The sequence below is a fragment of the Phyllostomus hastatus genome, unplaced genomic scaffold, assembly GCF_019186645.2.
Source record: "Phyllostomus hastatus isolate PE091 unplaced genomic scaffold, TTU_PhHast_1.1 phas_scaffold_21, whole genome shotgun sequence".
In the NCBI taxonomy this organism is placed as follows: domain Eukaryota; kingdom Metazoa; phylum Chordata; class Mammalia; order Chiroptera; family Phyllostomidae; genus Phyllostomus; species Phyllostomus hastatus.
In genome coordinates this window covers 39,141,988-39,168,085 of record NW_025334017.1, presented here as the reverse complement: position 1 = coordinate 39,168,085, position 26,098 = coordinate 39,141,988, and the positions used below count along the sequence as shown (strand labels likewise).

At 41.6% G+C, this 26,098-nt stretch overlaps 3 protein-coding genes and 1 long non-coding RNA gene across 14 annotated transcripts in view; 2 read left to right on the top strand and 2 right to left on the bottom strand.

Annotated features, from left to right (window-relative positions):
- The window catches only part of TATDN1 (TatD DNase domain containing 1), a 30,144-nt gene extending 26,280 nt beyond the window's left edge, over positions 1-3,864 (top strand). For 10 of the 11 annotated variants that reach the window (XM_045861120.1, XM_045861113.1, XM_045861114.1 and 7 more), the window contains 2 exons: positions 356-482; positions 3,691-3,864. In XM_045861120.1, the coding sequence (XP_045717076.1) occupies positions 356-482; positions 3,691-3,793 (230 nt within the window). In that variant the 3' untranslated portion in view covers positions 3,794-3,864. Of the gene's footprint in view, positions 1-355; positions 483-3,690 lie in introns of those variants that run through there. The other variant, XM_045861121.1, reaches the window with a different exon arrangement.
- Positions 3,865-3,968: 104 nt separating this feature from the next.
- On the bottom strand, positions 3,969-16,423 carry RNF139 (ring finger protein 139). The gene is made up of 2 exons (XM_045861112.1): positions 15,899-16,423; positions 3,969-6,475 (listed from the first exon to the last, which is right to left on the bottom strand). Exons 1-2 carry the CDS (start codon positions 16,077-16,079, stop codon positions 4,665-4,667), a joined length of 1,992 nt encoding a protein of 663 aa, XP_045717068.1. The 5' UTR covers positions 16,080-16,423; the 3' UTR covers positions 3,969-4,664.
- Positions 16,424-16,869: 446 nt separating this feature from the next.
- Positions 16,870-20,470, top strand: LOC123833084. Its single transcript, XR_006788167.1, has 3 exons — positions 16,870-16,998; positions 18,115-18,306; positions 19,853-20,470. It is a non-coding gene; the product is annotated as an uncharacterized LOC123833084 (long non-coding RNA).
- Positions 20,471-21,801: 1,331 nt separating this feature from the next.
- Positions 21,802-24,052, bottom strand: TRMT12 (tRNA methyltransferase 12 homolog). The gene has a single exon (XM_045861198.1). The coding sequence runs from the start codon at positions 23,941-23,943 to the stop codon at positions 22,624-22,626; it is 1,320 nt and encodes a 439-aa protein (XP_045717154.1). The 5' UTR covers positions 23,944-24,052; the 3' UTR covers positions 21,802-22,623.
- Positions 24,053-26,098: the final 2,046 nt, after the last annotated feature.

Here is a 26,098-nt window from a genome sequence, read left to right as displayed (position 1 = left end):
ATTGAGTGGAGGCTACATAGAAATTTGTTTTACCTAAGTGTTTCATGTCACAGTTGTATTTCTTTTAGCTGTAGGTCTTTTTTTTTTTTAAGCCTGTCATAGACCAGCAATAATGTTAGCCAGGGGTTGGGGGTATAAAAGTGAGTCTTATAAAAACATTTAAGAATTTGTATATAGTTCTCAAGATTTTATTAATTGTGCTTTTCTTAGAGTTTTTTTCTGTTGCTTTTTGCCATACTTGAAGCTGAATCGTGGCTTTTATTTTAGAGGTTATATATTGATTTGGTTATGTTCACTTAAAAAATAATTTAAAAAGTTAAATTTCTGAAGATACTTCTATTTGCTAACTCTATAGATGCACCTTGGTGTGGAGTGAAAAGTACACACGCTGGTTCAAAATATGTAAAAACTTCATTTCCTACCAAAAAGAAATGGGAAAATGGACACTGTTTGAAAGACAGAAATGAACCCTGCCATATAATGTAAGTATTTTGTTTTTGTGGTCTTCCAAAAACATTAATATCAACCACCAAATGGCACCTAACAGAATGAACTCAAGGGATAGACAAGTTGGGTGAAATCCAAATGAAGTTGAGATCAAACACCATTTTAATCATTGTAATGAAGTGATTTGGAGGGATTTGCACCTGACTTGTATTTCAGCCTCTCTGTTCATATCCTCTCTACCTCAAGTGGTTTTATTGCTGCAGTGAAAATTTCATGTGATTTTGGTCATTTGTCATTTCATAGGAGGGAAAAGATCTTAATGCTTTCCATATATGGAAACTGGTGTAAGTTCTGTTCTCATGCAGCTTCCCTGTTGATGGTTATAAAAATGCAGTCTTAGCAGACCTTTCCCCTGGTATCTGCACTTGAAATGATTTGACAACCTGAGTGAACCTAAAAAACAACACGAGAGGATTTCCTTTCCCAACTAAAAAAGGGGGTAGAATTTTATTTCCTAAAAAAACTAATTTAGAATCACTTTTTGAAATTATAGTGTATACAGCACATATGAAAAGAGCGCCCTGTTACTTATCTGTCAAGGAGTTGGAGACCATAGATCAACTCATAGGAAAAGTCTGTTATATCACTTTAATGGGGACACCATCTAATCTCTTTTGTTTGCACAAGCCCATAATTTAAATCTAGAATGCATCAGTCTAGTATGGTTTACCAATGTCGGCAATTGGATGTATGTATAACACATTCATATAAATTACTACTGAATTTTACTTTTAAACTGTAATAATTCCTTCCATATGCATCATCTACTTTTCAGTCATTTTTAAACAGGTAAGAGTATGAAGCAAGCCAAATCTAAAGTCAGCAGGCAGAAAAGTGAATTACTCTATAGAAACATATTAGAAAGATTTTTCTCTGTTATTAAACATGCTGGTGTTGCTAAAGACTAAAACTCATTTTAAAACCGAAGGATGAGGAACATATATAAATTCTGCTTAGTAAAGAATCAGTTTTAATTTTTATGAAATGTATAACTTGCAAATTCAGTCAGGACACAATATTTCTGAATAATTCTTCAGACATTTAAGAGGACACTAGAGACAAGAAACTGGTATTTATCTAGCAGCCAGCTTAGAGAGGAAGTAGTTGCCAACATTTTCTATACTTCCTTAATGTCAGGCTGTTGACTTTAGCTACACATTTGCAAGACAGGGTGTTAAGGTGTTTCTAAGTGTAGACAGTAAAGAACTAAAAATGCTTGATTACCAACCACAATTATGAACATTAGTTCTGAGTAGGTAGAGCTTGGGAAAATCAACATCTGCAAACTGAAAAGTCTAAACCACATTTCAAAAATGCACATGCCATATGTAGTCTGAATTTCTCATTAGCAAGTTAAAATTCCTACTTACAAAGTCATTTTAATCCACCTCCGTCTATTAACAGTTTGGCTTTAATTATTTCTATAGAAATCTTCCTTCTAAATAAATTTCCCAAAAGGTATTTTGGAGCTCTTGCCATGTCATTTTACTGAGGCTACACAGAAGAATTAAGACAGTCCCTGCCCTCATCCGTCCACCAGTGAGTAGGTGCCAGACACTTTGGATAAGGCATTAAATGAGCCAGACAAGAATCCCTTCCTTCTGGAACAAACGAGCATGTAAAAAGTGTAATTCCAGATGGCAGTGCTGTTAGAGAGGTATGAATATGTGACTGGGACTGTCGGACACAGCAACTGTCTGCCGTGAAGGGAAGTGCGAGAACTAAGGTGACATTTCAGCTGTTTACTGACTGGGAATTATGCCAGACTAGGACAAACACTCTGAACAAAGGCAGACTGCAGGAGGGCGTGGCTGCTCTGCTCCAGGGGAACAGTGAGTTTAGTGTGGCAGAAAGTAGGGTGCACAGGTTAAGCGATCAAGTTCGGATGGTGGAATGAGGCCAGAATGTGAGGCCTCTTGTATGCCAATCTTATTAGTGGTTTAGATTTTATCAGGACCAAAAGGATTTTAAGCTGGAAAATGACAGGGTTTATTTTTGTTTGTTGTTGTTGTTTAAGCTGTTACTGGTATCAGTGTGGAGGGACTGCAAGGGACAAGGGTATAAGGAGTCATTGATTTTGCACAATATTATACATGTAGTTCCAAGTCCAGCTAGTGAGATGGAGGAAGATTCTGTAGTTCCTGAAGAAAATTGCATCTTTAGTGTCAATTTAAATGTTAACAGATTTACTTTTAAGCATATCTTGTCAGATGACAAAAATTAGCATAGTCAGTTCATTTAGTATACAGATTAGGCAAGCCTTTTAGTGTTAACGTTTATAGAATAAAAAGTTCGTTAATCTTTAATTTCCACCCCTAATACCTAATAGGTGTTTTATATAAAGAAACTGATAAAGGGAACAAAAATTAAGACAGACTATTTAAATGTTTAGTTTTGACTTGAGAACTTTCTAATTCATGTATAAAATTCTATCTATATATGAGAATGCTAGAAAACATTACTGATAATTATCATTCTAGACAGAGAAACTGAAAGATTAACAATCTGGGTTATTCTTTCTATTGTGCAGGGTGGGGGGTGGGTGGGAGGAGTAGAGAGAGAGAGCCCACTCCATTCTGCCTCCCCATAACACACATTGTTCCAATAACTTCTAAGTTCCTTTGCTGTCATTGTGCTGGTGATCAGATCTCAATTTCTTGCTATCCTTTAGTAACCAGTTCTCTAAGCAGTGGCTTTCAGGCTTTGATGCATTACACATGTACCGTACATACATAAATAAAACCCAAACAGAAGTGAAAACAGTACTTCCATACAGGGTACTTTGCCCTTTCTTTCCATTTTTTAAAAGCTCATCATGACCCAGTCGTGAATATGTAGTGACTCAGTTTTAAGGACTGATTTCCACTGGGTTAATTCCCTAATTGTGGTACAACACATAACATAGGCTGGCTTTATAATTTGCAATTGTTTTTTTTTTTTTTTTGGTCTAGTTATATGCAAGACTACCCCAGAAATCTGTCTCTAATTACCCTACTTTAAATATCCTAGCAGTTATTTGCCTGGCAGTTAAAATTTCCAGCACTTTCTAATAGTGCTGAAAATTCTCATACCTGCTGAAGCTTATTAAAGGTACTAGGATCATCCTTTATGTGGAAAAATAAAAATACCTTTAAAACAGAATATGTATTTAGCAATTTAAACTATCTTTTTGTTTTATTTTAGTCAAATACTGGAGATAATGTCAGCAGTAAGAGATGAGGATCCAGTGGAATTAGCCAACACACTATATAACAATACCATTAAATTATTTTTTCCTGACATGTAATTAGTATGTCTTCCATTTTTCATCATGTATGTAAAACTTAGTGGAAGTTTCAATAAAGGAATTCTCTGGGAGTTGTCCATAAAGAGGTATTATATATCACTGCACGCCACCCCCCTTATTTGTATGCTTAAAGTTGGGATTTTTCTTAGCTTCAAAGAATGACCACCACCAAATGTTTCATTTTGTAATTTCTTTTAAAAGTCCAAAAGGATAATTTTTATGTCATTGCTGCAAACACAGAATGGCTAACAGATACACTGATTTTTACATCAAAATTAAACACATTCTGGCTCATGCCAGATACATGTTGATATAAGCCTGTTTCTCAGCTCACACAATCTCCAAATCTGGACTTTCAAACTCAGCTCAACTATAGTGCTACACTAAAATTTCAAAGTCTCAATCACTTCTGGCAACCTACTTTTTCCTTAGTTTATAAAATTACTTCATTTCCTTGATTTTGTGGCTTCCTCTGATTTGCATTTTCATTCTCCCACCCATCTTAAAGAAACACTAGGGGCCAGAGTTAGATGAATTATACACTTTCACTGAGGAATCTTTGGCACAGTTCGCGCACCATATTATCATTACATCTATTAAAAAGCTATTTGTTCAAATTTTGTCATAAAAATGTGAAAACATTTTATTCTATGTACAATAATGTACACAAATTTAAATAGGTCACCAAAGAGACCAGAAGTAATTAAAGAGGTATATTTACAGTAGCACATCACAGTAAACGGAAAACCATTCACAGATTAAACACTGATACTGTTTTTGTGCTTGGTTACACACTGATGTGAAGCATATTAACTCCATTTTGGATGAACTGAAATTTAACAACCTCAATGATTAGTAAATGCTATTTTAATCAGTCAGTGTCCTCATTAAGTTCTTCGGCTGCTGTATCTGTGTGCTGAATCACTCCATTTCTTTCTCTTTGAACATCATCGTCACAATCTGTACTGTCATCTTCATTCAATTCCCTGTCCGATTCAGCAGCAGCCTCTCTTACAACTTCCTCTGGATTTTCATTGGGTACAATAAATCCACTGCTGTTAGGTATATCTGAATTATTCTTGATATCTTCGGTGTATACTTTTTGATGGCACATTGGACAAGTATCTTGAATGTACAGCCATTTCCGAAGGCAAAGTGCATGAAAATAGTGATTACACCGTGTGACACGAGCAGATGATGCAAACTCTTGGTAGCAGATTGCACAGACATCACCTATTCCTCGTAAGTTGCTCCCTTTTACTTCAGGAAGTGAATTAATTTTCTTAACAGCAGTCCTACGATTCATAAATGTCTTCCAGCCATTTTTTGCTTGTAAGTAGATGTTAAAATATGCATGTAGACACATCATAAAAGCCCGAATTTTACTTCCAGATTCAAACATCATAGTATAAGCCCCATTTCCAAACATTACTACTCCAAATATAAATTCAATAATATTGCCTGTTGAACGAACATAGTAGACATAATCGTCAAGCTTTTCCCAGAGGACATTATAGTAGCCGTCAATCATGAAAAGCGTATAAACAGTGAGAGAAACAATTACTTTTAAGCAGAGTTCCACACAAAATGCTGTAACCGCAAACAACCATGTGTTTAGTTCATAACGATGCCAAAGAACACGACCAAGTGAAAAAGGAAGAATAAATAGGCAAGCAGAGACAAAGAGCACAGGAAAATGTCTACGAAAAGATGACACGTGAGAGGCACTGAGAGACATTAATACAGGGTCTGTCATTCCGTGGATGAAGTGCAGGACTGCAGTAAACAAAAGGCACATGTTTCTACTCAAGCGAATAAGTCTCTCTTCTGGCCTTAGCCCACTTAAACCAGTCTGAAGAGCCAAAATAAAAAATAAAACAGGTGCTACAAAGCCAAGCCGCCTGTCGTCGTCTTCTGTTGATCCAATAAAGGCCAATATTCCAAGGCCCAAATAATGGGCTACTGAGGAAATTACAGCACTCATGCCCAGGACAGTCAGTGTAGAGTCACATCCACTAATGATAAGATTGCTAATGAGGTCCCAGAAATCATCCCAAGAAATGAAGAAGGAATCAGTTTCATTTGCCATCCTTAAAATGTACATTAACACTGTAGCCTGAGCTGTAATTCTTGTTAGCCAAAATACTCTCAGTATATCTGGGAAACGAATCCTCTTCCATGTGTCCTCCATTAGTAACTGTAATCCATAAATTCGATACATGTGCCTTACTAAAAGATAAACATACCGTGTAGAATAATAAAACCACTTAAGTTTCATTGCCAAGACAAGCACTGTGTTTAATAGAAGAATCAAGAAAGAAGTAAGAACTAATCTCTCTCGGATGTGTAATGGTAGCTCTGTGATTAAGCCTATTACAGGAACCAAGAGATCCAAAATAATTAATTGTGAATAGATGGAATGAATTTGGAATAGTGTGACGTATCCAATTCCAAGTGTTAGCTGTAGAACAATGAGTGCCATCCATAGTGAGGGCCCTTTCCGAGGAAGCAGCTCAATTCCAAAAGCTGATGTGTTGTAGGCACCATAGAAGTCAATGTGCAAAGAAGCATAATAATTTACCAACACTGAAGTTGCAGCTAACAGAAAGGCTGCACTGTACGTGTAAAACTTGAAAAGTGATCGCTGTGACAATATCAGAACAATACTGGATAAAAATATACCTAAAAAAAAGAAAAAAAGAGGTCATTTGAATGGAACATTTTTAATAATGTTTACCCATTAAGAGTCAGTCTTCCTATAATTAGGAAATGTGAACATTTTCAAAATTATAAACATTAAGCCTCAAGACAAGGCTTAAAGGCCATAAAAGATGCTGTAAAAGTCAGTTCAACAAGACAGAAAAACATTATTTCTTAAAATCATATTAGAATTCTAGTTTCCAAAGTAATTCAAGTAGTGCCATATTCCCATTCACCAAATTATTACTAAATTATCTTCAAGATAAGTTTGGAGTGATACATACATTTTACCAAGTTTTAAAATCTTTAAAGAACATGCCAATAATTCCATTACAAAAACATTAGAATTAAAAATAACCAAAATGGTAAACATTTGTTCCTATTAAATCTTAGATTTTTTTTCTTAAAAATGTTCTCTAGAAAATCAAGTTTTAAGTTTTATACTTATACCTTATTCCTCCTTTTCCACAAACTGAACTCCTGCTGCCTCTTATTTTTCCCACTTCTTAAATTTGAGCATTCTCCCCTGGGTCCAAATTCAATTTTGCTTTTTTTTTCCTCCTCTACATTTTTCCTTGCACATTTCAGAAATGTTCTCCTAGTTCCCCTTTTCCTGTACATTATTCAGTCTTTGTCTTCAAATAGCCCTTTTTATTGTTCAAATCACAAAAGTAACATTCAGAAAACCAAAATATTTTAAAAGTGATAAATCCTCCCCCTCCCTAATCCAAACTTAACCAATGTGTGGTGTGATATGTATCTAGTACCATCTTTCTTTGTGCTCTGATAACTTTTTAAGTGAGATTACAATAAACATTATTATCCAAGGTTTCAACATGGGAACGACACCCAAATATCCATCTAGGACCACTACATTACAACGGCAAGACTCAATTTCTAAAACCTAACTCACCTCAAAAGGCTCTTCCTTGTGATTTCCAATTTCAGTTAAAGGTACCATTACTGTTTTCTTAATGGCACCTTCTAGTCCTGCACCCTCAAACTTGACAGTCACCAAATTCTAACACCTATTATCTCCCTTTTTTCAGTGATACCAACCTATTTATTAGTGTCTAAAAATTCACCTTGTCCAAATCTGTCTACAAGCCATCACCAATATGCCTTCCTTCATTTTTCTGAGCAAAATACTGCAGCAGCTCTGAAATCACTATAAACCAACATCTACATTTCTTGTCCTAGCAATCAAGGATCCATCGGCCTTACAGTAATACTCCTCTCAAGGCACACGCCAAAGCTCCAGACTTCTTCCCCAAGCACAACCCTTCTGTGCTTTCACTGCAGCTGTGTTTGATCCTTTTCTCTGCTTGGCCCCACCAACTGCCCAAGTCCCTGACTGTTCAAATCCTATCCATCTTACAAACTCACTTTCTCTGATAGTGACTGTTCTGTCAGCCTACCTGCAGAACCTGTGAATCACCTAATACTCATATACTACCTGCTAGTGTAGTTATCACTATGTCCTTGCTAGCAATCAAGAATCCTACCATGTACATCTATGGAACCCAAAATATTTTGTAAACAAATGCAGTTTCTATTCATTGGGGAACTAAATGTATTCTTGTTGAATTCTGGATTATGTTTTTAAAGACAACCACAAAATACAGCCCACATGGAAACTGAAATTTATAAACAGATTAAGACAAAGCTAAGAACCCAAATCTTTGGAGTACAGAAAAAGTGACAAACACCAAATTAAATATCCACCCATCCACCTTATTTCAGCATGTAATCAAAAAAGGTCATATTACCGTGGAGGCATTTCATAATCCATTACATGTAAAGAAGCTAGTTCCTCTAAAAAATGACTATGCCCATGAACTTAAAATTCATCCTGTGCCAATTTGGCAGGTCATCTGTGAAAAAGAGAATGAAGGACACAGGCACCTAGAAGAGACATAGATTTCTGCATGCAAACCATCTGGCTGATTTCCAGAGCAAGCTGGCCACTAATAATCTCCCAAAGAGCTGATAGCTGGGTGTAGGCCCTTTCAATAGAAAGTGAGCTTTTTTTTTTTTGAGCAGGATTAGAATATCTTATTTTTTCTACATAGGAAAACTATTTATTTTTCCGGCAACAGAACTTAATCTAAAATAAGTCAAAATAAAACCACAGTAACTTCAATTCTAGTTTATACTAATTAAAAGGGAGAAAGTCAAACAGGGACTATAAATTATTTTTATCAACTTGCCATTCACAAAGTGGCAAGATAATTTTTATTTGTGAATATTCATGAACTTTGTTGTAGTTTATACCAGTCCTTTTTAGTTTAATAGCTTTGCCCCCTCAAGCTTATTTTGACACATAAGTGAAGGAATGTATGATTGGGGTTTTAGAAATATGTCTGGAGAAAAAGTGCCATTTTGCTTTATGCAAATACACCAAGGGAAGAAAAGAGGAGGCTGTAATAGATAAATAATGTAGTGAGACTACAACCGCAAAGTTCAAATGTGTCCTAGCAAGTAACAACCTGATACTACTATTTCTGGATTAAAATAGCCTCAAGATGGTACGATTAAATGACCAAACGTTTCAAGAATAGTATAAAACTGCTTAACCCTTATCCAAAGTTTGCATGCACATGGGGCTCTTACTTTTTTCTTTCATATGAACGCAAAATCAGCTCTCATTTTACAGAGAGAATAAAAAAAGTCAACTTCCCATATAACAAGTCTCAACATCCCCTCTCTCCTGACCTTTAGGGACTCCTGACCTAGGAAAATTAAGCCCAGGGATAGTGGTTCTTATTAGCACTTCAGAGTTATCTGCATAAGTAATCAAAGCTATATACAATTGATGCTTTATAAAGAAAAACCATCTTGGGACACTGAAATCACAACTCAGGGACCCAATTTTCCAGTGATTAATTTCACTGAAGTTTCTGAGGTAAGACAAGAAACAGGTATCAATCAATTCAGGAGCTCTGAAGCTATATCAGGGCCTTTACAATTTGGATTACCAGAAATAAGCAAACAAAAACAAACAATAAACCCCTAACATACTACACAACAACGTGTTTAGCTCAAATTTTATGTGGAAAGTCCATTCAGACCCTAACCTTTTCTGGAAACTTAGGACTAAAGTGAGAAGGAAACATGACATAATATTTACACTCTCCTGCTACCTTAGATACCTTTAAAACATAATCTAAAGCAAGCTGTGGGAAAACATTTCAGTGCTGTACAGAATGAAGATGGAACCCAGAAATAAATGTTAGGACTACCTTTCTTCCAAGGGAGCCCCAACAAATTAAATGCAAAACAAAGTAAAATACTTGAAATGGTCATCTGTAGGCGTACTGGATAAACTAGAGCATAAACAAAATTATTCAAATTCTCGTTTTAGGTTAAAATAGGGTATATTAAGTTTCTTGGTAAGATAAACCTAAAATCTTGCTTGTAAACTAAGATTTTAAGCATGCTTTTATTTAAAAAAAATATGAACGTGATTTTTGAAGTCAATCCCAATAGTAAATGAAGAATAAACCAAGCTTTGTATAAACGAACACATTCATAAACTCATATTCTTTTTTGCTTTTTACTTAAAGAGGATCCTACTTAATGGTTTTTCTTGTTTTACCTTTTAAAACTCTGCATTTCTGATTACTTATCAAAGAGGGCATTTTCCAAATTACTGACCATTAATGTTTCTTTGAATTGCCAGTTTCTTTGCCCATTTATGGAGCTGGTTTCCTTTAATGAATCATAAACATATAGAAAATATTGTGACTACAAATTGTCAGTTATCTGTAATGCAAACATCTTCTACAGGTGTGTGGCTCTTCTTTTCACTTTTCTGATTAATAAAGGTTTTAAATTTTAATATTGAATTTATCAATATTTTACAGATTTGCTTTTATATATTTTAAAAGAACTTTTCCCTTACTCTAAGGTTAAAAAAATGTTCTCCCATATTTTCTCCTAAAAATTTTTAAGTTATGCTTTTCACATTTAGGTATTAATCCACTTGGAACTGTTTATATATTAACATGAGGCAGCGGTCCAGTATCACTCTTTATTTTTTTCTATATGGATAATTAAATGACCACTAATTGAATAGTCTTTCTTTACCTCAACATACTTCAATTCTACCTCTGAAACACGTCAGGTTTCTATATATACATGGGTAGTCTATTTCTGGGCTTTCTATTCTGTGCTCTTGCTCTGTTTGTGTATCCCAGTAGTTCTCAACCAGGACCTTATCCCCCCTCTCCCCTCCAGATGTCATCTGGCAATATCTAGAAACATTTCTGGCAATTTCACCTGGGGGAAGTGGGGTGCTACTGGTATCTAATGAGTAGCAGACAAGGATGCTGTTAGAAATCCTACAATTCACCCTGGTCAGGTGGCTCAATTGGTAGGAGCATCATCCTGCACACCAGAAGGTTCAGGGTTCGATTCCTGGTCATGGCACATACCTAGGTTCGGATTCGGTCACTATGAAGGAAGCAACCTGTTCGTGTTTTTCCCTTCCTCTCTCTCTAAAAGCAATGAAAACATATCCTTGGGTGAGGAAAAGAATTCTACAATTCACAGCAGCCCTCCAAAAAGAATTACCTTGTCCAAAATGTCATAATGTTACAGCTCAGAACACCTAGTCTACCCTTATGCAGTCATAATTACAACTGCTTCACTTTGTTTCTTCATATCACAAGCTTTCTGGGTTCTTTCTACAGCACTAAAATTAACTATATCTCATTCTTTTCAACAACTTGATTGTATGGCTAAACCGAATACAAAAACAGATTCCCTTTTAATAGACATTAACAATTTGTTGTTTTGTTAGTACCAACAATGCTGCAGTGAATATCCTTGCCCGCAGTCTTTGTACACTATATCTTTAGGTTATATTCTTAGAAATGAAACATGTCAAAAACGAATATGATGCAGTGAATATATCCTTGCCCCCAGTCTTGGTACACTATATCTTTAGGTCATATTCTTAGAAATGAAACATGTCAAAATGAATATGATGAATTTCAGTTGATAGTGCCAGGTGGCTTTACACAGAAGTGACAGCCTACCAAAACTGTGTAACTTGAACTGTTTCCCCATAGCTTTGGCAAACTAGTTTCTATTCAGACTTTGAACTCTTCACCAATCTAAGTAGTGAAGTTTTGTTTTGATTACATTTATTTAGTCATAAATGAGGCTGACTGACCATCTACATTTCATTTATTGTGAACTGCTTACACCCTGGGCCCATTTTTCTCTGGAAGTTTAAGTTTTTCTTAATGACGGAGTAAAACTTTCACAATCTCATCTGATGCAGATATTTTTGTCTCAGTATGCTACTTTTAAGAATTTTTTTAAAGTTTTGTCATAACAGTTTTCCATTTATTAAAATTTTCCTTATAATTTCTGGATTTTATTTTATGCTTAAAAAAGGGCTTTCCACTTCAGTGAATTGCCATTATATGAGTAATACTATTAATACAAACTCCTATGCTTGCATTTTCTGCTTTGGAATCAGATTTGCTAATTCAGCATTATGCTGCACTGGACTGCATTTCATTTAGCATTTAACACCTCCTAAGAATAGCTTAACATTCTTAAATATTCTGTATATAGTGATATGATTTTATTTCGGATCTCCAAATAAATGAGATGCTTTATTTTCTACCCTGTTGAAATTCTCACATTAGTTTGATACCAAACAAAAGTACAGTTTTAGTACTTTAGTGTAGCGGAAGGGAAGTGTATTCTTCAGATGCCCATTTTTTTTTTAAGATTTATTTATTTTTAGAGAAGGGGAAGGGAAGGAGGGAAGAGACATCAATGTATGATTGCCTCTCACACGCCCCCTAATGGGGGCCTGGCCCACAACCCAGCGACCCTTCGGTTCACAGGCTGGGGCTCAAGCCACTGAGCCATACCAGCAGATGCCCATTTTTATATCATGTTAAAGAAATGGGTCAGACTGCCAAGTTTTGAGATTATATACAACAGTATCTAAATTATTAAAAAGGTCTACAATTAAAAATAACCAGGTAGAACAATTAATTTTAATTATCCTTTGGTATTTTTTATACAAAATGTGTCATTTTAAAAAAACAGAGAATGCCTCACTGAATGGGCCTTAAAATACTTCAGACACTTGCATTCATTCAGGATGAATTTTTTAGCACCAAAGCCAGTTTTTAAAAACTATCACCTACAAATGTGAAAAAATTAATAATTACACATATAATGTAAGGAACAGCCAGGTGACGGATTTGGAAAATTTTTGTATTTCTGATGAAATCTTACCCAGAAAATATTTTGAGAGCAAAATTTCAAAAAAATAGCACCAACATTTCACTGATGCCTTCAAAAGACCAAAAAATCTGTTAACAGTGGGGTTTTAATATAAATATTAAAATTTTTTTTAAAAAGCTGGCAAGCTTACTATAGGTAACACTTAAATAGCCCTTACTAGGTCCCAAGTACTAAGGACTTACATCCTATCTCTTTTATTGTCCTGAACACCCTGTGAGAGAGCTGTGATTACTGTCGTCTTTAAAAAGGTACAGATCCCTGACCAGCGTGGTGTCATCCCACAAAGCAAAAGGTCATGGGTTCAATTCCTGGTTAAGGCACATAACTGGGTTGCTGGTTCGGTCCCCAGTCAGCCCTGTATGAGAGGCAACCGTGGGTGGATGCTTCTCTCTCACAAAAATGGTTCTCTCCCTTTTATTCCCTCCCTTCCCTCTCTCTAAAAATAAATAAAATCTTAAAGAAATAAAAATAAAAAGGTACCAGTAAGGCCCCAGCCGGTGTGGCTCAGATGGTAGCAGCGTCATCCGGTAGGCCTAGACCAAAAGGTCACACGTTTGATTCCCAGTCAGAGCACCTAGGAGCAGATAACCAATCCATGTTTCTCTCACTCCACCCCCTTCCTCTCTAAAATCAACAAACATTTTTAAAAAATAAGCATTGAGTACAAAAAATACCAGATTATTTAATTTAATGTTCTGAAACCACCACGAATTATTTAAATAAGGAAAATACTCCTTTTCCTTAGAGCTCCCTCGCCTGAAGCCCAACTCCGAGAGCCACTGCATTTAAAAGTCGGTTATCTTCTGTTCTCTCTTCTGTTTGGGGGGGGGGGGGGGCAGGGCTGGCAGTCTGTCAGTGTAACTTATCATGATGAATGATTTCTATTTTTTAGAGATTTTATTTATTTTTAGAGAGAGGTGAAGGGAGGGAGAAAGAGAGAGAGAAACATCAATCTGCACCTCTCACAGCCCCCAATCCAACAACCTAGGACTCAACTCAGCCTGCAACCCAGGCACATGCCTTTACCGGGAACTGAACCAGCAACTCTCCTCTCGGGGACGACACCCAAACCACTGAGCCATGCTGGTCACTGCACATCAGTGACTTCTGACAGGAATAAAATGCCCTCCCGACAGCCCCCTACTTCTTTATTTGTCAATTATTATTAAGAATGATCTTTATTATTTATTTTTGTGACCACACATTATTTGGAAAGATTTGTCCAAAGCAACAACAAAAAAATAGGTAGGATGTTTCAAGTGAGGTTCCAAATCGAAATCACCCCCTGAGTAGTCAGGTGCCTTGCTCAGCCAACAGCCCCATTCTTATTAATTTCATTTTAACATTAACCCATGACTGTCAGAGTTAAATAAAATATGTTAAGTATAACACATTAAAGCTAATTCTTTAATCGAAGTAGAGCTGACACAGTATTATATACCATGACACAATACTGTATCAGGAGCACAACACATTAGTTTCAGGTGTTTGATATTTGCATACATTACAAAAATCACACAGCCCCATTTCTGCCCCGGCTGAGGGCACTACGCTTTTGCAGCTGTACGTAGGAATGGCTGGTGTGAAGCAGCTGGCGGGTTACTGATAAGCCTGTGCTAAAGAACAGCTGGTACACATCTGTTAGTTTTCAGATCTAGCATGTGACCGTCACTATACCATGCTGTGTGTCTGGACTGAAGCTGTACTGGGGGGGAAAGGGGACCACCACTGATGTCAGAAGATTTTTAAGCCTGGGCTGTGGCAACCACTTATTTGTTGTGTTTCTATCAAAAGCAAAACATAATCTCTATGACCCTCAGTTTTCTCATTTGCAAAATGAGACCACCACCACCCACCTCTGGGGGATTTCTGAGATTAAATATTAGGTCAGATAGTACTAGTAAAAATGCTTTGCAAAAGTAAAGTACCAAACATGTAAAACATTGCTATTTACTGCTAAGAACAAAACACCACCACCACGGTTCTTACATCAGAATAAAGAAGCAGTAGATGGCCCCTAATTCACCAAGGCTGGTAAGGACCTCAGTATCGCAGCCCTCAGCAACACTTCAAAGCACTAGCCTGTTAAAAACTTTATTACTTCATCGACAAAATTTGCCAAGTTTCAATCACTTAAAAAAGTTTTTTTACAATAAATGCTTCTCATTCTGGGGATGCAAGTGAAGGTGGGGAGTGAAACATAAAATGCTTTCAACACTCCATTCATATACAACAAAAACTGATTTTCCTGTCTTATGGAAAAAAGTCTCATCACTCTCTGGCCACGTTTTTTCTTTAAATACCTCCACTTCATTCATGGAAAATTGTAGGACTCATTACAAATATCGCCTTCGTTATGAAGATTTTGGGTAATGGTTTCAAGGCCTGGACGTTTGAAACCCTGTCTCTCTCTCTCTTTTGGGATGTCATTTACCGCAGACACTTCACCATCATGGGGAGCCCGCGGATACAGAAGTGACAACACGCGCGTCCTCTGCATTTTGCAAAGAAGGGAACTGAGGCCCAGGCCTTAGCACGACAGGGCCAAGGTCACACACAGACGGGGGCGAGCAGAGGGGCTGTTTTCCCAAAGCTGCCGCATGGCACGTGTAAGCCAGCTCTCGTTCCCCTAGAGAAGCAGCAGGCTGAGCCGCAAGCTCGCCCGTCCAGGCGTCCTCCCCGCCGGCCCTCGGGTGCAACAAGGAACTGGGGCCCACTGGCCCGGAGCGCGGCTCTGCGGTCATCTCGGCTGCTGGTGTCACATCCTCCCCCCCACCCCGCCCCCGCCCAGCCCGCAAGGACGCCCCTGGGGGGCGAACCTGCTTCTCCCTAATACACACACACAGCCTCCCGCAGCCGCACGCTCTCATACACACTCATCTCACACATTCAGTCTCATACGCGGCCTCAGTCGCTTATTCTCGCAGTCTCACACACTATCCCACTCCCACACATCCTGCCACACACTCACATACACAAACACACACAATCACACACTTTCTCACTCTGACATCCTCTCACTCTGACATCCACTCACACAACCACGGCCTGCGCGCGGCTGCCCGCTCCCTGACGCACGTCTCCGCCAGCGGAGCCGTCCGGGGGTGCAGGCCACCCCCTCGCCCTTACCCAGAAGCCGGAGGAAGATCTGGACCACCATGCACAACCGGCTTTGGCTGGAATCGTAGTAGGAGTTGAAGATGGCGTCGATGATGTAGAGGCAGGGCACGCGGAGCGCCACTTCGAGCGCCGCCCAAACCCGCTGACGGGCCATCCGCACCTGCTGCTGCGGGGGCCCCACCGCCGCCATAAGCCGCTGCCACACCGGGGCTGGGCGGGCCCTGGAGGGCCGCACCGGGCAGGACCTGGGACGGCGGCCAGGGGCGGGGCCGAGGCGGCCGACTCCGCCCCTCCCTCCTCTACTGTCTCCCTCACGGCCCGCCCCGCCGCCCACTCGCGTCCGGAGCTGGAGCAGGCGGCGGCGGTGGCTGAGGAAGCGGCGGCGGCTTCCGGGAGGCCTCTGGGTGTCGGTGTTTTCGGCTGGCTACGGTCCGGCTCCTCCTCCTCCTTTCACCGCTCCCCCCGCCCGCGGAGCCACCATCTTGACCTCGCCCGCGGGCCTCGGCCGTTGCTGCCGTTGCAAAGCTGAGGCTGCGCTCGCGGTCACGCGAGACCGCGGAGACAGCGTCGCTGCCGCGTCATAATCTGAAGCTAGGGCGCTCCCCGTGTCGTCATCACGTACGGCGTAGCGAACGTTTCAAGCGTCGCCATGGTTTCCGCTTGCCTTCGCGACTTTGGCGCCACCGTGCGGCGCAAGCGCCTTAGGGCAGTCTCGTCCTTCGGCCTCGGGGTGGAGACGTGGCCTCGGTCGGGGGGCTGCCTATTGCCACCGGCGGGAACTTGTTTTACTGGAGACCTTTAAACGTCTCGTAAACAGGGTTCAAAGGTGCTTGAGCGGAGGAAAGCCGAAGGGCACCGCCCATCGCAACTGGAAGCCAGGCCTGACGGACGGCTGGCATTCCGGGGAAGAGACCTGCGAGGAGACGTGGTTGTCTGTAGGCGCTACCAGGAGAAACATACCTCTTATCCCTCTGCACATCACCCTAACCACCTCCTCCCAAACTGGACGGAAGCGAGGACACTCATCGGCCACATTTTACTGTGTCAAGGGCTGCTGTGACTTCAGGGCAAGAAGCCACCTCCGTCTCTGATTTCTAGTCTTCTTTTAGGTAACCTTGCCGACGGGATCCCTTTCCTCAGAGGCACAAGAGGCCAGACTTTTATGATGTTTTTTAGTAATTGGATCAGAACATGCCACCCCAAAGTATGCCACTTTGACAGAGGATTATTTTGAGCTGAAGGCAATTAGGAGCTTAAGCCTCTTCCCCTAACACACACAAAAAAGCTTTCTTGCCTCCACCACCCTCCAAACACTTTTGCCCAAAAAGTAGCACATAAATGTGCATCTGTAAAGGTATCTCCCTTTCCTTCACCTGTAACTCATATTCTGAATCACCCACTATAACCTTAATCATCTTCCACTGGTTTCCCCTATACATTTATTTACCTTCTAGAAGCCTAAATCCCTTTTCCTTTGTCTTGTCACTTCTTTACAAATGTATCGCTCTTTCTTAAAATGCTATGTAAGCCCCAGGTGGTAGCCACCCGTTTCAGTTAATCATCAGTGAGTCTATCTAACCCTGTGTTTCTGGACCGCATGACTTAGTGAAACTGTTTTCCCTTGTTAATCTCTCTCTTGTCAGTTTAATTACCAGGGGCTCAGCCCTGGAACCTAGGATGGTAAAGGAAAAGTTTCCCCCTCCTTTCTTGCCCACCCATATAATCAATATACTAATCTGGCCATCCTTACCTTTCTCTTCCTTCACCAGCAAATAAAAATGTACATTAGGTCTGAGTCTGCATTTCTAGACCTTGCCACCTCAGATTAAGGGGATAAAATAGTAAGCAAGAACCTGGCTCACTTGTGTTCCTAGCCCAACTGTGCTCTGCAATCCACTTTGTGTAAAGGCTCTGGATGGGTGATTATCCTCTAGAAGTTAAGTACTCTCCATAAGGGAGGAGGATTATAAAACTCCAAGACCCCTTTCTCTGGATGTTGGTAGGTGTGGTAGAATGATTGAACCCCCACCCAAACTTACTCCAGTCTCACGGTTTCCACCTTCTATTGTCATCCCCACTAATAGGGACTGCCATCTGTGCTTGCGATACACTAGGCACTGTGGTAAGGGTTTTACATTTTATTCAAATTTTTCTATCAGCCTCATGTTGATAGGTTTTACTTATTTTTTTATCCTCACCTGAAGACATGCTTATTTTGATTTTAGGAAGAGAAGAAGGATGGAAAGAGAAACACAGATGAGAGAAAAACATCGATGGGTTGCCTCCCACATGTGCGGGGACTGGGGACCAAACCCCTCCAACCCAGGCATGTGCTCTGGCCAGAACTGAACCCACGACCTTTTGGTTTACAGGAAGACATTCCAACCAATTAAGAGACATGGGCCAGGGCTTGACAGGTATTATTATTTCTTAGAAAGGAGAAGACTGAGGCTTAGATTAGTTATCAAGATCAAAAAGTTAGGTGGCCACTAAGCCCAAAGCTACTTAAGAGTCAAACACAGGATTTGAACTCAAGGCTACCCAGAGCTTACAATTTCAGGCATCTCTGACTCCTTCCTTTTTTCAACCATAGCCAAGCTGCATTCAAATCTAACCTCTTTTTTCTTGACAGTCTCTTGTACCAGTTTCCTTACTATTGTCACTGGCAGTATCCTGACCCAAGATCCTACTGTAGCTTGCCTGGTTATTGCAATATCATTATGATCACCATTTTTCTAATTTTGTCTGTTTACTTCTGCTGGCTTAATCTTCCTAAACTGCACATCTGGGGAATAACCTTGTGATTTTGACAAAATTCCCAAAGGAAAGCCAACTTGGTAAAATGAAGGCTTAAAACTATGAAGGCTTACAGGGTAACCTCAGAGATGTGAATTAACTGCTCAAGCTACCTGTTATTCACCCTAATTGCAATTTAAAGCAAAAAGAGAGGCCATTATGGAGAAAGGGGTCCACAAGGACTAATCTAAAAGAGGAGTATGGTAAGGAGACAAGATATAAGTTTATATTATGATCATACAAAACGGAAAATAAAAGTTTATGGGCTTTACTCCAATTTTTACTTAAAAAGTTAGATGTACTAAATACTAAATAAAAAGCTTTTGAACATGAGCAAATGCTTCAGTTCTTATTAAAGTTCTAACAGTTTCCTATCTCAGTCTGATGCACAAATTTTATTAGTATAAGAATTTCTAATTTCAACTAAAGTCCATCTTGGGCCAAGAACTCTCAGGAGTGCTGGCATAGTCATTCTTATTCTTCTCACCTGTGACTTCAAGTCTCTTTGGACTTTCTACACCTCGCACGCCCTTCGGCAGCACGCATACTAAACTTTCTACATCTTACTGTCACCATCCATAAAATGAAGGTTTGACTAAGACGCTGCAAGTATTTTAAAATACTACTTTAAAATTAAATTTATATCAGTGAGGTAGCTTTTAGATGCTTAGGGATTTTTAAAATAGAAGATAAGTTTTCAAAGAAATAACTACAACTCACTGAATGTAATATTTGGTTTCCACATTGATTTGCATGTTGCACAACTCGGGTACAGATTTACATTGAGTGTACCCAGAACAGTATGGGTGTGTGAGTGGACAGGCACACACAACACACGTCATATACACAAATGACCTGTGGTCAAAAATAACAATCTGTTCATTCGGCTTTAACGATTCAAACACCTTTTAGTGGCTCTAAAGAGAAAAAAAAAAAAGCTTTCGACAATAGGATGTGTAAAAACTAGTTTGGATTTCTGTCAACATTTTCATCGGCCCTTTCATTCCCAGACCTCTCTCTTCTATCTATAAGGGGCATGAACTATATAATGGCTATTGATTTAGAGGGTATATGGTTATCCCTGCAACAGCAGATTTTTGTTTTGAATCCATATTCCAACAAAATCAATCAGCGAACTTAGCTCTGGCTTTTTTTGTCCTCTTTCAGTCAGACAGAAGAGCTTCTCAAGCGGCCAAAATTGTGAGCCGAGGAAAGGACGTTGGTGCAGGGGCGGTAAGTGTGACCTGGGAGTCTGGGCCACCTGGCTGCGCACCTGTTCGTCTCCTCTGGCCCTGACTGCCATCAATTCCCGACACACCACTTCCATCTTATGATGGACCGACCTGGCGGGTCTGACAAAACCCTGCCCATACTGGACATGTGGCTTCAGGGTCATCTGATGCTTTACGGGATGCTCAGTTCCCTCAAGGCCCATGAGCATGCGAGGAGCCATTTTCAAGTGACGTGTTCTCTGCTGCAGATGACCTGGCCTTGCTACAGAGCCCTAGGAGTCTACCTTGTGATTCTCCTATTGGAGCTTAACTCTCGTGGCTATTCTGCTTATCGCAGATCCTACTGCCCCAAAGAATCTCCTGGAATGAATGGCCCATCCAACAAGACTAATTACAGTGCGTGCTGCACCTGCTACAGAGTTTTACATGCTCTGGATCCCACTGAAACCTGTCACCCAGTACAGAGCCAGAGCAGTATTCCCAAACTGTAAATTTCCACAAAGCCTACAGTGCTTACTGTGTTTCTTTGGTGGCAGGATATTAATAAAATGAGTAAGATGCAAGAATTAGTTCTTTACTGTGAAGAAGGCATCTTGGCATTTAAGCAGATCACTGGCTCCCCCAGATTTCAGAGCCATGTCAATCTTCTTTCACCGTGAACACTCAGGGCTGATACATACATCAGGTTGAATGAATTCCTTCACATGCTGCCCATCCATAGTTAAAGGCAAGAAGGTAACTCCTCAGCCCCTGGACCTATGGCTCTGTGGCTCATCTTCCTCATTGTTTGCCCCTGCCTTCCTCCCCACACTGGCTCAGGCCCCAGCTCGGCATCTTTACTTTGAGGCAAGAAAGCCGTAGGCACACACGTGAGAGCAAACTCAGTACGCACCAGGGGAGATGGTTAAGGCAAACACAGAAAGGCTACTTTTGTGATGGGATCCCACGATAGCTAACACTTCCTGGGGGCTTGCCGTGTCTGAGACACTTACTCCTCTTTAATCCTAACAACGGCCCCCACCTTCAGCACATCTCTCACTGCTTCCTCTGGTCCAAACTGGTCCTACTGGCAATGTTGCCAACATTCTCTGAGGTGCGAACTTCTGCACCTGTTATTCTCTTCAACTAGAATCTGTTTTCACCCTGACTCCACTCATTAAAATTTTACTCAGATTTTAAACGCTACCTCTCTAAAGACTTCACCATTCATTTCTCAGAACTTTTCTTCCCCACCTTTGCACTCCTACAACATGCTATCACTCACTGGCACTTATTTCATTGTACTCCGATTCTCTGAGTATTTGTGTTATTTCTGCTGCTGGGGCGTGAGCTCTGCAGAGGCAGGAACAGTGTCTAATGAATATATTTCCTAAGGCTCAGGTGTATAGTAGACACTTAGTATTTGTGGAATAACACACACAACACCAATCCTGTCTTTAGCGCCACTGCTTCAAGAAGGGCAAGCAGCCCAGCCCAACCCCAGCCAGCCACATGCTCGGTACCATCACAGTCCCGATAAAGCCACACACTTCTCTGTATTTCCTCTGTCAGGCAAACAAGCCCAGAGGGCTTCAAAGTGCACCGGAATAAAGCTCTGAGAAGCAATTCTCTACAATTAGTTATCCCAAAGGTAAACAGAGTAGTGATTCTCTACAATTAGTCATTTGAAGGGTAAACAGTGGTGATGGCAGACAGACATAAAATAAGGCGAGGCTTGAGAAACTCTACAGAACATCTCATGTGGCCTGCAGCTCCTCTGGCTGGTCTTGATGTTGTTGGCCAGGGAGGGAGATGAAAAGGGAGCCTGAAGCCTTTAAAAATCTGAGGTTTTAATGTGAACTTTTAAAATAACTAGCACTTGGCAGCTAATGCATAAGCTTAAGACTGAAAATCTAGTTTCTCTGCAATATAAGTCATTTTATCCCTTTTTCTACCACAATAAATCCAATATTTAAGAGATGCACCCTCCCCCCAAAAAACCCCAAACATTTAGGAATGCCAAAGTAGAAGAAAAGAGTTAATACACTAGGGTAATTTTTGTTCCCTTCCCTCCATATTTTGTCATTGATAAAATAACAAAGCAGCACCATTTTAATGCCTTGATGTGGACTCCATTGCTTAGTCCCATCGATTTATTTCTCAAGTCCATCCACCTCCCAATGCCACCACCCTAGTCCAGGCCACCGTCACCTGGACAACCATGGGAACCTTCTCACTGGTCTACCTCCATCCCGGCCACCCTCCAGTCAATTTCCCATATTGTAACCAGAGTGATTTTGGAAAGAGCAATGCCGTTCACGCTGAAATAACCAATGCTCTATGTACAACTACTTGTTAAAAAAAAAAAAGCCATGTGAGGCAGTTCAAAGAAACCTTCGTATGCAAATAAGAAAATCCAAGGCCAAAAGAGTATTGAAACCATGTACCCAAGGTCAGACAGAACAGGTCAGAATTCGGATTCACCGATTGTGCAGACGAGCCTCGTTTCAGTGAGTCAGCCACGTTGCTTCTCCCAGATATGTAGCTCATTCTCAGTGTGATCAATGGAAGACAAATGAAGTGGTTTGGATTGATCTAGAGCCTGCTTTCAGGGCCACAAAATGTTAAAACAGATTACCCAGGGACAAGAGGGGTGAGAACCCGGCCTGAGCTGAGGAACTACGGGTCACTTGCTCCTAGATCCTCGCATCTCAGAATCTACCTTCTCTAGCCAACCAGAGGACAGGGGCGGCACTCCAGATCCAGGACTATGTGATCCACGTGGGGAGCGTAGGATTTCACTGGCTGGATGTGCAAGACTCGTGTCTTCCACGGTTTCCCGTGCACCTGCTGAAGAAGAGCGACGATGCGAGTTTCTGCAGATTCTGCCCATCTGTGCCATTCTGGTTTGATGGCTGCTGACGGCACTTTTCTCCTGGGATCCCTGGGAGCTTCATGTTCCCACTGGTTGGGGATAATTTGCTGAGGATAAGGCCAGTGCTCCTTCCCCATTTCACTGCTTCCAGGAGGCCGGAGATTCTTCCCTGGGAAAGATTCCACATTTTGGTGGATATGCAAAACGCCCCCAGTGTCCTTTCGTAGCACTTGGCAGGCAGTGGGCCAGCCTTCTTCAGAGCTGGGAATCAGCCCCAGGTACACCCGGTCTGCAACGTTTGAGAGCTTCAATTTTCTATTGTCCCCAAAGTGTATTTGGCACCGATCTGCTACTCCATTAATCTCAAGGTTACTTCTCAGAGCAACTACAGCATGGGGGTTCCACTCACAGGCATGGACGAAGGCAGCACCAGCATGAACTAGGAAGGGCAACGTAAAATAACCAATCCCTGCATAGAGATCCACGAGCACTTGTCCAGCACAGGGCAGCGATGCCACGCGAAGCTTCTCGCTGATGTTTCCGAAGGAGAACATGCACTGGGTTACGTCAAACTTATATCGGATCCCATTATCCACATGCTCGACCCAGCCATCGTCGCCCAGCAGCAGTGTCACTGCTGGAGTTCGAGTGCCATCCGGTAATACCCGTCTCCGTTTGGCCAAACGCTGGACACCAAGTGCCGAGGCAACAATCTCCCAGAGTTCTGGTTCCAGACTTTTCCACTGCTTGGCTTGGAAACAGTCCTCACTCAGCAACAAGAGGTTACCGTGCCGTTGCCAAGATCGAGGCAAATCAGCCTCCAACTCAGCCGACCACGTCACTCCTCGGGCCTCCACCCAGCGACTCACCTCAAGACACAGCCTTTGGGCAGGTGAACAAGCCTGGGCCTTCTTGGAAGGAACAGGATCCACGAGCTGCGTTAGCGTACAGGTGCTGCCTGGAGCCACACGAGTCCTCAGCTCCTGCAGGTGCTGCTCAGGGAGCGCCTCTCCCCGCACGGGTAGCGCCACGGTGCCATCGGGCATCTTTTCCACGCGGTGCTGTCTGTCCAAGAGTTTCTCCTTCTCGAGATAGTCCCTGTATCGCTGGGTAAACCGAGGCTCAGTCACGACTGCGACAACAGCCGCGGGCTCCCCGCCTCCCCTTTCCATATTCGTGGCCTCATATTCCTCCGGATTCGCTCCGCAACACTCTGCTCCGAGTCCACTCACCGCGCCGGGTCCATTCACAGCTCCAGCAGGAAAACCAGCGCGCACGCCACCGAACCGGGAACGGAAGTGACGTCAAACTCGCGGGCCGGAACCAAATTCTGTCATTGCCCCAGTAGACGATTGGCGTCGTCGTTGCCGTGGTGAAGTCGCTACTGCCATCTTTATTGCGACGGCCCATTACTTGCTTCACCCTAACAGGAAGTTACCAATAACAAGGGATTGTGTGAACTTAAACACTTCAAGTTAGTGGGTATCCTCCAGAACCCTCATGCCCTCTCTGCAATGCTGCTCACGAACCCAAAGGGGAAAGCGAACCTGGAGTGATGGGCCGAATTTGGAGGACGGACTCCCACAGCCTCATGCTGCTCTCTCAGGTCAGCATCAGCAGCCGCCTCGTTTGCCGAGTGAAGAGTATGATGTAGCTTCTTCATTCCTTTTCATTGCAGAGATAGTCGTCACCGTCTCACTGTCCAGCAGTATAAGAAACGAGGGTTTAAGTCAGAAGGATCTGAGTTCAGGGAAATCATATCACCTCTCAGAACCAGAATCTTCACCTATAATGGGAATCATGTTCACTTCCTCACATCAGTGCTATAGTGGTTAGACATAAAATGCTTTGAACCCTGGCCAGTGAAAAGTAGATACTCAGGAGATACAATGTAACAAGGTAAAGTGGCAGATGGCAGCTATTTACCGCTTGAAATGCTCTGATATATCTAGTGAGGGAAGACAAAGGGGAATTCCCCTACCAATACCTTAAAATAATTGAAAAGAATTGTAAAGAAGCCCTGCATTTTTCCCTTTGCTCCCACTATTCTACAGGTTAGGTCACTGAGACCCAGGGAGGTTAACTGGATCGAAGTCCCCAGTCCAGATGTCTGTCTGTATGGGAGGCACAAGCTATGGCTCACGCTTTCTTGTCTCTTCATTCCTATTCATTATCCATCGGAGTTGTTCTTGTTTTCAGTTTTTCTCTGTGTTAAAGGCTCAGAAATGGAGAAAACGTCGATCAGGGCAGAGCCGAAAACCCTCGTGGTGCCCCACGTACCTCTGGTCCCCACCACTCCCGTATGTGCCACTCAGTGGCCTCTGACTGCAAGCATTTAGGAGCCTTTGCCCGTGGCTTTCTCTGCTCGCCAGAATCATTTTATCCCAAGTCCAGAGCAGACTGGAAATGCTGGGGAATCCATGCTGCCCCACATCACCCCTCAACCAGTGAGTGCTGTGGGCCAGTAAACGAATCCCCAACTTCCACCTGCCGTAGTTGGAATACCTCTGAGACATGTGTCCAGCCTGCGGCCCACGGGCCACATGCAGCCCAGCATGGCTATGCACAAAATTGTACGTTTACTTAAAGCCTTTTTGTTTGTTCATCAGTTTTTGTTAGTGTTTTGTTGGTATATTTAAAGGTGTGGCCCAAGACAACTCTTCTTCTTCCAGTGTGGCCCAGAGATGCCAAAAAGTTGGACACCCCTGTCTCCCAGAGTTCTCTCAGGACTTTCTTTTTCAGTAATCTCTGTATCCCATGCTTTCATTGTTTTCTTTCTCTCTCTCTCCTGGATTATTCCCGCCAGTATACGGACATGCTGCCACTTGCTGTCTGTAACAACCTCTCCCTTGACTCTTTATTCCTCCTGACATTCCCAAGTGTGTATTTCCCGCTGCTCCACACTCTCACTCCCTTCTCCAGTGCCATTTGTGTCTTTGATATCCCAACGTGCTGTCTGAGAGGCAATGTGTCTAAAACAGGTTTCTTGCTGCCACCGCCTCCCCCCCACCTGTATAATAGAGTACCATACTGTCCAGCATCCACCCATTTTCTCACGCACACAGTTTAGAAAATGTCTTCAATCACCTCCTGCCCCCTTTTCCTCAACTATTCAATAGTTAGCTGTCGTGAGCTTATATCCTCCATATACTCCAAAGTGTATACCAAGTTAGTTTACCTCTCTGGATCTCCCCAGCCACCGTCCGGCACAGGGACTAGAGCAGCTGTCTCCTCACTGGCCTCTCCATTAGGACTCTCACTTTCTTTTTTATTCTCTGCATAGCAACCAGGCTGAGAGTTTTCAAAGCATAGGTTCTGATTCTCTCC